Source organism: Amblyraja radiata, chromosome 8 (assembly GCF_010909765.2).
Source record: "Amblyraja radiata isolate CabotCenter1 chromosome 8, sAmbRad1.1.pri, whole genome shotgun sequence".
In the NCBI taxonomy this organism is placed as follows: Eukaryota; Metazoa; Chordata; class Chondrichthyes; order Rajiformes; family Rajidae; genus Amblyraja; species Amblyraja radiata.
Window position 1 is genome coordinate 4,371,764 of NC_045963.1, and position 12,029 is coordinate 4,383,792.

The 12,029-nt window shown below is 40.9% G+C and overlaps 1 protein-coding gene across 3 annotated transcripts in view; it reads left to right on the forward strand.

The window, feature by feature from the left end:
* Positions 1–12,029, forward strand: part of snx9 (sorting nexin 9) — a 113,008-nt gene that overhangs the window by 31,904 nt on the left and 69,075 nt on the right. Inside the window, exons 3-4 of one of the 3 annotated variants that reach the window (XM_033025066.1) lie at positions 7,490–7,564; positions 9,339–9,491. In XM_033025066.1, the coding sequence (XP_032880957.1) occupies positions 7,490–7,564; positions 9,339–9,491 (228 nt within the window). The remainder of the gene's footprint in view (positions 1–7,489; positions 7,565–9,338; positions 9,492–12,029) is intronic. The other 2 variants (XM_033025067.1, XM_033025068.1) reach the window with 2 other exon arrangements.

Genomic DNA, 12,029 nt, shown 5'->3' on the forward strand with positions numbered 1-12,029 from the left:
AGATTAAATCTATTAGTATTTTAAATTTCAAGATCTGGATGATTATTTTTGTAAGCTTTGATCTGCCTGTCCCTCTACAGGTTTAAACAGCGCTGTCAGTTTAGCGCGTGGGAATTTAAACGAACAGCGCTATGGGTTCTAATTATAACGCTACCAGCTGGAGCGCTATTGCCTTCACACATAGCGTTATGAGGTTTACACATAGAGCAATGGCCACAGTGCTATGGGTCACAGACTGTTCAGGGAGGGAGAAGGAGAGAGGGAGGGAGGGAGAAAAAAAGGAAGGAGAGAGGGAAAGGAAGGAGGGAGGGAGGCTTCGAAAATGGCTTCTACGTCATCATCTGGTGCTAAAAGCAGGAAGCAGCAATTTAAACAGAAGTATACAAAGAGATGGCAATGAATACACTGTCAAGTAAGGTGCATAGAATACGTCAATTGGTCGCTTATGCATTCTTGTACTCTTACATGAGTATGACCGCACATAAAAAAACATTTTTCAGCAAAATGGCACCGCGTAAAAATACTGATTTCCTCAGCAAAATACTGATTTTCAGGTACTAGAATACTGAAATGCTCTGACAAAACTTGGCAACTCTGCCCTATACCTCCTCTCTCAACTCTGTGCAAGGACCCAACAGTCTTTTCAGGATAGGCAGAGGTTCACTTGCACCTTCTCCAAACTCATCTACTTCATCCGTTGTTGAAGGTGTGGACTCTTATACACCGGTGAGACCAATCGTAGACAGGGCGATCGTTTCGCTAAACACCTTCGCTCAGTTCGCCTGGGCATACCTGATCTCCCGGTTGCCAAACAGTTTAATTCCCATTCCCACACTGACCTTTCTGTCCTGGGCTTCCCCATTGTCAGAGTGAGGCCAAACCCAAAATGGCGGAACAGCACCTCCTATTTTGCTTGGGCAGCTTACAACCCAGTGGCATGAATATTGATTTATTTAACTTCAAGTAATTTTTGCATCCCCTCTCTCTCCCCCACAAAAGCTTCAAAATTGTCTTGTTGAGTCTCATTGTCTGTAACTCAATTTCACCTGGCCCACAACTAACAATGGTCTGTTTCCTTTGTCATTGTTACTTTTTTGCATATCTTTCATTCATTTATTCTATATCTCTCTATATTACCGTTTATATCTCTTGTTTCCCTCTGTTTGAAGCAGGGTTTTGACCCGAAATGTCACCTATTCCATTTCTCCAGAGTTGCTGTCTGACCCGCTGAGTTACTCCAGTTTTTTGGGTCTTTTTTTGAGGATTTGAGTTTAGGAGCAAGGAAGTCCTACTATAGTTGTACAGGGTCCCGGTGAGACCGCACCTGGAGTATTGTGTGCAATTTTGGTCTCCTAATTTGAGGAAGGACATTATTGCTATTGAGGGAGTGCAGCGTAGGTTCACCAGGTTAATTCCAGGGATGGCGGGACTGACGTATGCTGAAAGAATGTGTCGACTGGGCTTGTATTCACTGGAATTTAGAAGGATGAGAGGGAATCTCATAGAAGCATATAAAATTCTTAAAAGATTGGACAGGCTAGATGCAGGAAACATGTTCCCGATGTTGGGGGTGTCCAGAACCAGGGGTCACAGTTTACGAATAATGGGTAGGCCATTTAGGACTGAGATGAGGAAAACCTTTTTCTTCCAGAGAGTTGTGTATCTGTGGAATTCTCTGCCAATTCACTGGATGTTTTCAAGAGAGAGTTAGATTTGGTTATTAGGGTGAAAGGAATCAAGAAAGACAAAAGTGCTGGAGAAACTCAGCGGGCGCGGCAGCATCTATGGAGAGAAGGAAATAGGCAACGTTTCTGGCCGAAACCCTTCTTCAGACTTCGATGTTCCAGCATCTGCAGTTCCTTCTTAAACAGGAATCAAGGGATATGGGGAGAAGGCAGTAACGGGGTACTGATTATGGATGATCAGCCATGATCACATTGAATGGCGGTGCTGGTTCGAGGGGCTGAATGGCCTCCCCCGGCACCTATTTTCTACTGTCTATCAGGTCACTTTGGATCCACTCTACTATTTTTTTCACCAGTTAAAGTCATGAAAGTCTTTTCTTTGTTCAATAGGAACAATCACACCACAAAATTTAATTTGCCACAAATTGTTCCTGAATTAATTTAATTATTATCACGTGTTTCCAACTTTATTACCACCAATGCCATTCACCCTTGTGCCATTTATTAACTTGATTGAGTGTCTTTCTGACCCATTTGGAAATAGATATATGAAAATAAGTTCCTTGAGTGGGTCGAGGATTTTCTACCCTTTACAAAACTGCATCTCACTGTAGACACAAAATGCTGGAGTAACTCAGCAGAATAGGCAGCATCTCTGGAGAGAAGGAATGGGTGACGTTTCGGGTCCCGTAACATCACCCCTCCCTTCTCTCCAGAGATGCTGCCTATTCCACTGAGTTACTCCAGCATTTTATGTCTATCTTTGATTTTAAACCAACATCTGCAGTTCCTTCCTACACATGTTCTCACTGTATTTGTGCAATGCGGCTCTTCCTTGCAGTTTCTCACTCTGTGCTTTTAAAAAAAAGCCCACTATTCCATGCTGCACTATTACAACCAGCTTCTTGAATATTGCGTAAAAACCTTCCCTGTGGCAACTTTCTAAATTTGTTTTGCAAATTTGTATAATATACTCACTGGCTCTCTTGTTACCACCTTACCAGTTATGTTCTCACAAAGCAAAGCTAATATTGAATTTGGTAAATATAATCTCTTTAAAATATTGTTAACTTAGTCATTTAATTTTCCACTTTTGTAATGGCTTCCAGTATTTGCTTCGCAGTTGAACTTAAACATTTTGTTTTCTCTCTTCCTGTTATGAATAGCTGTAGTACATTTGCTTTGTCCCAATCCACTGGGACTGAAAATCTAGGGCATTTTTAGAAACTCAATATTGATATATCCACTATCTCTTCAAACGTCATCTTTACAAATTCAAGATGAAGGCCATCAGTGCGGGGATTTGTTAGCTTTTAGTTTGATTCATTTCTGTCCATCTTTACTTACGTTAATGATTGCATTCAGTCTCTGATTTCCCCTTAGACTTGTTTTTGTGTCTTTTGATGCTAAAATGGGTGCATAAATATCAATTTTGTCTCTAACCCATCTAATTATTCTGCAATATAATTTATCCTAGTCTACCTTATAAATAGTCTATTCCCTGGTTTAGGAAAACCCTCAATGTATTCTCTATACATCTTCCAGGCTGCATTCGCAGATTGTTCAATTTTATATATGAATTAACATTTTCAAATTCCTTTCTCTTGATCAAAAAATATTGAATTGTACTAAATGAGAGGTTTCCCACATTAGAGATAAGGAACCAGAATGTCTTTATTGTTTTATTATTTTCACCTATTTTAATTCTGCCTTCTCAATGTCTACATTTAGAGTTGCAGTACATTTGTGTTTTTCTGCCTTTCAACCACCCAATGTAAACGTAATTGTATTAGGAATGCTTTGTTTTAAACTATTACCATTCCCGTTGATACGGTTCACTTCTTAATAAACAGACAACTCACAAAACCGTTAGGTAAACCAACTCGAGCTTTACTGATCATCAACTGGCGGACGTGACGGGGGTACACCAGTCAAGTAAGCAAAAGACACTTGACTTCCCCGTGCTACCACTTCAATGAACAAAGATTTGCATGGTGTTTTATACTGTGTTGTCACTTAGTCACATTCCAAAGATGTTAGTCATGGTCAAAGATGCAGCCAATACACATCACCACAGGTACACAAAAATGCTGGAGAAACTCAGCGGGTGCAGCAGCATCTATGGAGCGAAGGAAATAGGCGACGTTTCGGGCCGAAACCCTTCTTCACAGGGTGAGTCTGAACTTGTCTCTTATCAATTAGTAGCCACATTTCAAAGGCATCTTATCAGTTGGTACTTCCAGGACAAGACATTTCAAAGGCATCGGTCTTTTATCGGATGGTACCTTCAAGACAAGACATTTCAAAGGCATCAGTCAATGTCTCAATATTCACCAACCTGAGACAAGCCTGGGCTTGTCTCTCTCTCTTGGAATACAACCTAGTCAAGTATTCCACCATGTATCTTTTATATATTTAAAAGCATTTAACCGTTTCACGTTGGATGGAATCAGAATATTCCTAACAATCAAATCGCTAGACTCCAGTGATCTGGTAACATTGGGTTTCGGCCCGAAACGTTGCCTATTTCCTTCGCTCCATAGATGCTGCTGCACCCGCTGAGTTTCTCCAGCACTTTTGTCTACCTTGCTTTATAAGAAGATCTCCTAAGCCCTTGCGGAAACGTTCTCAACTCTTTCATGGTGGGCTCCAGTGTGGTGTCTGAAAACTTCAGTGTCCATTCTTTAACCTCTTAAGCGCGTCTTGATTTCCCCAGTTTAGCAGTCGATTGGCTTCCAATACCTAGAGACACAACACAAAATCTAAACCAGGCCCCAGCTGACCTGTGCAACCAGTGAAGAGTTTGCAGGTTGAATGGCGCAGTCACTATAATTAGCAGGTCTGTTTGTGTTGCTGTTTTGCAATTAGCAAAATGATGACTTATGGATGATTAATTGTGTATCGTGATCTCTGTATTTGTTTTTGGCAGTTACAGAATTTGGTTTCCTTTGTATGTAGCTCCATTTAGAAGTAGCATAAGGAATTTTAGGCAACAAACCTAGTAATAGAGAATTAGTTGAAGGATGATTGAACAGTTGGCTGCAGGAATTTTAAGGTGACTTCCACAACCAGATAGTAAGGGCAAGAAGATTCTGCCAGCAATATTGAAATGCAAGATGACAGTGTCAAAGTTGAAAGGGAAGAAGGATGGAATTAGTTGAGGGATTGCTGTAGATTATTGCTGTTTTAATGTCTATACAGATATTATCATCACGTATACAGTGAAGAACTTTGTTTTGCATGCTATCCATTCAAATTATAACGGACAGGAGTATCAAGCCAAACGCAAGTGCAATAGGTAGCGCAGAGAATAATAAACAGAACATCATGTTACAGATACCGCTAAAGTGCAGACTTTTTTTAATGACGCAACAGTTGCAACAAGATAGATTGGAAGAGTGGGAATTCATTCGCCTCTTATGAGAGGTCTGTTGAAGAGTCCTATAACAGCAGGAAAAAAAGTTGATCCTGAATCTGGCTGTCTGTCCTTTCAAGTCTCTGTATCTTTTCCTCGTATGTGAATACGTGGCCAATAAACGTACTTCCTTACCAATATGTGCAGGGAGAAGAGAAAATTGATGGCGTATGGGGTGTTCCTTGATTGTTTCTTGACGTATCATGGGGTGAGGTTGGTTCGATTGGAGGAGGGGGGGGGGGAGGGGTGGGGGGGGGGGGGGGGGTGGGTTGTGGGGAGGCTGAGTTGCGAGTTGGGTTCCGTTCTCAACTCTCTGCAATTTATTGTCGGCTTGGGCAGAACGATAGCCAACCAAGCTGTGATGTATCCAGATTGGATGTTTGCTATGGTGCACCTATCGAAATTTGTAAGAATCATTGGAGACCTGCGGAATATCGTGCACCTTCTGGAGAAGTACAGTAAATCCTCCTTATAAAGGACTGAGGAGGGTGGGCAAAGTTCTTTTTAAAAGCTAAAATTTTTTTTTCTATTGCAAGCTAAAATACTAAAGGTTGTTTGTTATATTCTTTAGTGGAGTTAATTGTCAATTTCAGTGCCTTGTCAATTTCAGTGCCTTGTCAATTTCAGTGCTTTGTCGATTTCAGTGCTTTGTCGATTTCAGTGCTTTGTCGATTTCAGTGCTTTGTCGATTTCAGTGCCTTGTCGATTTCAAATCAGTGCCTTGTCAATTTCAGTGCTTTGTCGATTTCAGTGCCTTGTCGATTTCAGTGCCTTGTCGATTTCAGTGCCTTGTCGATTTCAGTGCCTTGTCGATTTCAGTGCCTTGTCAATTTCTATGGCCTCTGCAGTGCTGCTCGCAGCCTGTGTTCTTCAAGAGGAAGTCTGCTATAACCAAAATCCATTTCAAAGAAGTGTGTAATAATGAGGGTTTACCATTTAGGCATTGGTGTGCTTTCTTGGCTGCAGTATCAATGTGATTAGACCACGACGGATTGTTGGTGTTATTTACTCCTAGGACTTCAACCTCTCGACCATCTCCATTTTAGCACCATTGATTGATACAGACTGGGGTGTCTACTCCACCCCGCTTCCTAAAGTCGATCACTAGCTCCTTTATTTTGTTGACATTGATGGAGAGATTGTTGTCTTACACCGTGTTACCAAACGTTCTATTTTCTTCCATGTACTCTGTCCCATCATTGTTTGCAGCCTGGTGCACCACAGTGGTGGCGTCTGCAAATTTGTAAATGGAGTTAGAGGAGAATTTGGGCACACAGTCGTGGGTGTATAGGAATTCTAGTGGCCTTGCGGCGCACCTGTGTTGAGAATAGTCGTAGAGGACTTTTCCTGACAAATTGAGGGGAGGGAGGGGGTCTGTTTTCTTGAATTATATCTAGTTCAGAGGGTATTGACTACGAGGAGAGATTGGACAGACTTTTCTCTGGAACAATGGAAGTTGTGAGGAGATCTGATCCAAGTATGTAAAATTATACGAGGCATAGTTAGGGCAGGAAGCCTTTCAGTGTTTGATGGAAGGTATAGAGCTTTAATGGACGGCAATTAATACTTTGCCAGCAAATGTAGGGTTACATATAAGAAGTAATGTGATATTTTATAGGAACTTTAAAATTAGTTTTGATACCATATTTTCTAGTCGAGCACAGACTGAGGAGAAATCTAGAATTGCTCTATGGTGGATTGGTAAAGACTTTAAAGGGAAGATAGACACAAAATGCTGGAGTAACGCAGTGGGTCAGACAGCATCTCTGGAGAAAAGGAATGGCTGATGTTTCAGGTCGAGACCCTTCGTCAGACTGAGAGTCAGGGAGGGGGACACTGGAGGTATGGGATGGTACAGAACCGTAAGGTCTTGTCAATGATTTAATCTTCTGGGCCAGCTATTATCTTGCACAATTACAAAACACCCACTTTTGCCCAAATTATCTGCAATGCTTTTTTGATCTTTCAGCTTGGATGCAATTAAAGATTTATTATAAGGTAATAGTTCGTACCAATTGCTCAACAATTGTCTAAATGTGACATTGCTCTAAGGTGGATTACACAGTGTATTACATTTTATTTATTTATTGATATTTACAATTGATATTAATGTTTACAATATTTATATATTGCCATGTAACAGGTAAAATGACAAATTTGATATGATAAATTGGATGATTCCTCCAAGTTTAGTCTGTTTTTGGAACTGTTAGAAATTCTAAAGGCTGAGGCTAATGGTATTAGGTTGTCATTGAGCTGTCTATTGGCTGCCAAGGCTTAGAACAGTTTTCTTTTTGGCACTAAAAATCGGACATTACCATCTTATCTGTACACAATTAAAAGCATTCAAGTCATTAAATTGTTATGTATAGCTTATGCTTATTTTCAGGATGTAGGTGGTGGATGGTGTGAAGCAACAAATGCTCAGGGAATGACAGGACTTGTTCCCACAGACTATGTGGAAGTGAGTATTATCCTCGTAACACTTGGGTGTTGGCTTGTCTGCATGTTTAGAAAAAATAATTACGTATAACCTCTTTATGAGATAAATAGTTGAAAGGATCTTTTTAATGACATGGGATGTTTCATGGTTCTTTAGTATTTCATCCTCACTAAATGGACGAGTAAATGGGGTATTGCAATATTATGTGGATTGGTTCTCTGAGTCGATAATATTTGGGTATCGGCTGAAAAGATGGCATAAACACAATTTGCTAAAGTTGCAGACAATGATACTGAACGTGATAGTCTGTTCCGTTACCTTTGACATTTAATTACATTGCCTTTGCTGGTGCTGATGGTGCATATTACCCAGACTTGAAAATATGTCTCTGGGCATAAATTCTGGAATTCTGACCCAGAAAATTCACTTCAAGTTTAGCCGAGTGTCATCTGCACACAAGCAAAGTGAAGTACAGGTACTGCAAACATCTTGTATCTTTCATAAAAGTATGTACTAAGTATATTTCATGGAACTCTAGGGCTATTGAGTAAAGTTTAAGAGAGCAAGGCAAATTGGTTAGTTTCAAAAGTAATGATTAACTTTGACTGACTAGCTTGCTGTTCTGTATGATATTGATCATGGTAAGATGATAGCAGAGTCAATAAAATGGTGAAATGCAAAATAAACTCCAAATGCCCGAAATTCAGAATAAAACCAAATCTCAGCAGATAAGGCAGCATGTGTAGAAAGATAAATGGTGTTAATATGTGTAAGAAATATAACTTTTGTTTAGTTTAGAAATGCAGCGTGGAAACAGGCCATTCGGCCCACAGAGTCTGGGCCAACCAATGATCCCTGCACATTCTACACATACTAGGGATCATTTTACATTTATACCAAGCCAATTAACCTACAATCCTGTACGTCTTTGGAGTGTGGGAGGAAACCGAAGATCGCGGAGAAAACCCACGCAAGTCATGGGGCGAACATACAAACTCCGTACAGACAGCACCCATAGTCAGGATCGAACCCGGGTCTCTGGCACTATGGCAGGCAGTAGCTCTACTGTTACGCCACCATATTGCCTAATGTTAATGTGTTGTGGCAAGGTACACGAGGATATAGATTGAAGCAGAAAGGAAAAAAAGGCATGCATTTATATATTATGTCATTTTTTGGGATATTCCATGCACTTAACAGCAGTGAAATACTTTTAATTATAGACTCTGTTGTAAGAATATGATCATCAATTTGAGAGCATAAAACCCGCAGAAACATGAGTGTAATGATGCTCAATTTCTGTTTCTTTTGGTTGACTGAGGGATAAAAACTTGACTAGGATGGAAGAGGTAATTCCCCAGCACTTCAAAGCCATTTTATATCCACTTGATGCTGCCGTTGGGACCCAAAACACACCACTTATATTGCAACTCTCACTCAGTATGGATAGAAGTGTCAGGTCTAGTTTTTTTGTGCACAAGAAGGTGGTCACCCATCTGCTGTTAGCTGAGATAGTAAGGCTGGGGACACAGTCAAAGGAAACGGGTGGAATATTTATTGAATTCTAAATCTCTTCAATTAAAAGTAAAATGACATACTTATTAGATCCATCCTTGCTGTAAAAATGTGCATGATATTGTTTGCATGAATATAGATTGCTTTGCTAAAGTGTTATAATGAATGTTAAATTGTAAGAGGTTTGACGAAATGGCCATTTAAAGCAATTTACTTTGGGTTTGAAGAACCTAATAATCCATGATTCTGGAGCAATAAAATATTGTGCATTTACTTTCAGATGATTTCAGGTTCAGGGAGTGGAGCTAATGAATCGTTGAGACCCAGTGGGACTGCACAGGGTGTAGTAAATAACATTGCCGCGTTTGATCCGCTCTCAACAACTCAAACTGGCCAAAATGCATCATTCGGAGGTTCACACAGCAGCAGTCAGGTACTGTGTATTAAACTTGCAAAGGCCAAAGCACTTTGACTTATTCTGCAAAAAATGAAGGAATTAACTGCTGCAGAGACTTGATAAATGTTGAATATTATTGTTGATAAAGACAAAGGGTGGTTGGTGTATGGAACAAGCTGCCAGAGGAGGTAGTTGAGGCAGGGACTATCCCCAACATTTAAGAAGCAGTTAGACAGGTACATGGATAGGACGGGTTTGGAAGGATATGGACCAAATGCTGGCTGGTGGGACTAGTGTAGCTGGGACATGTTGGCCAGTGTGGGCCGAAGGGCCTGTTTCCACACTGTATCACTCTGACTCTATGACCATGACATGCTTTGCTAATAAATTGAAAATTATACTTCATGTGCCTTGAAATAAACTTTTTTGACCTGCTCTTGTAAAAGAACTCGAGTCTGAATGAGCATGGTATCAGAATTTCAGCATTGGCTACTTGTTGGAACAAACTGGAAATATTTGTTGTTTGTTTTAACTATATCTGCCAGCAAGAAAGCAAGAAAGGTTACTAGTGACAGGCTATTAAAAGTGTCTTGATACATTTTGCTGTGGCTGGAACAGTTCGAACAAACAAAAACGAGTGCTTTTCTGGTAACTAGATGTTGAAATCATTCATCTGGTCATATTTGTATATTCAAATAATGATAGTTGGACTAGTTTAGAGTTGCAGCATGGAAACAGGACCTTTGGCCCACCAAGCCAATGCAATCCATCAATTGGCCATTCTCACTGTTGTTCTGTTAACTCACTTTCTTATTCACTCCCTACACATTGAGGGCAATATTACAGAGGCCAATTAACCTACAAACACGCATGTATTTGTGACGTAGGGGGGGAATGGGACTACCCATGCTGTGCCAGGGAGACCGTGCAAAGTCCACACAGACATCGCCCGAGGTCAGGATAGTCCTAGTCCCTGTCACCATGAGGCAGCAGCTGCGCATCTGTGCTGCCCACGATGTCAATGTTAATAACGTTTGTATATTGGAGCTAAATTTATGACATAAGTTTTGAAGTGAGCATCCAAAGCTGCGATCATTGAGAATTAAAATATGAACGCCACATTTACTGTTTTCTATATTTTAAACCAAAAAGCTGAACAAAATTGTTTTAATATTGACAGCAATCCAAAGAGATTTGCAGATCAGCCAATGCCTCGGTTTAATTTTGCATGGCGTCTTAAAACATTGTACCAATTCTTTAAATAAGATTTCATACAAGTTCAGAGCGATTATTGTAACGGGATATAGACAATATTTTACTGCTTGTTGATAATCTCAATCTTGGATCTTAATGATATATTTGTAGCAATTATTTTCCCCAATTTAAGGTTGAAGTGCTTTGGTAGCAAAGAACTAGTGCCAGATGTTTATGCTTCATAAGGAATAGGGGTAGAATTCGGCTCATCAAATCTACTCCACCATTCAATCATAGCTGATCTAGCTCTCTCTCCTAACCCCATTCTGCCTTGTCCCCATAACATCTGCAACCTGTGCTAATGAAGGATTTTAGAGTTTAGAGATGCAGCGTGGAAACAGGCCCTTCGGCCCACCGAGTCCACGCTGGCCATTGATCACCCTTGCACTAGTTCTATGTTATCTCATTTTTCCAATCCGGTAGCCCTTGCTGTCTCCTCCCCTTCTCAGCCCTCTGGTTCCTCCTCTTCCTTTCTCCTTTCTTCTCCTCGCCACCCCCCCCCCCCCCCCACCCTACATCAGTCTGAAGAAGGGTTTTGGCCCGAAACGTTCCCTATTTCCTTCGCTCCATAGATGCTGCTGCACCCGCTGAGTTTCTCCAATACTTTTGTCTACCTTCGATTGTCCAGCATCTGCAGTTCCTTCTTAAACCCTTTACACTAGAGACCATTTATAGAAGTCAACTAATCTGCAAACCTGTATGTCTCCGGAATGTGAAAAGAGACCGGAGCACACTGAGAAAACCCACGTGGTCACAGTGAAATCGTCCGAACTCCTCACAGGCGGCATCCATGGTCAGGATCGACCCCATGCGCTGTGAGACAGTTTTGTTACTTTGTTCTAGTACTTGCTGTATGCCAAAGCATCACAAAGACATTTCCAGTGGGTCTGGGACCTGTGTTAAAAGAGCAAGCGTATCTCAATCCACAATTGGAATGAAGAAATGATTGCAGTTGTACAGGGTCTTGCTGCAGTTGTACAGGGTCTTGGTGAGACCACACCTGGAGTATTGCGTACAGTTGTGGTCTCCTAATCTGAGGAAAGACATTCTTGCCATAGAGGGGGTACAGAGAAGGTTCACCAGACTGATTCCTGGGATGTCAGGACTTTCATATGAAGAAAGACTGGATAGACTCGGCTTGTACTCACTAGAATTTAGAAGATTGAGGGGGTATCTTATAGAAACGTACAAGATTCTTAAGGGGTTGGACAGGCTAGATGCAGGAAGATTATTCCCGATGTTGGGGAAGTCCAGAACAAGGGGTCACAGCTTAAGGATAAGGGGGAAATCTTTTAGGATCGAGATGAGAAAAACATTTTT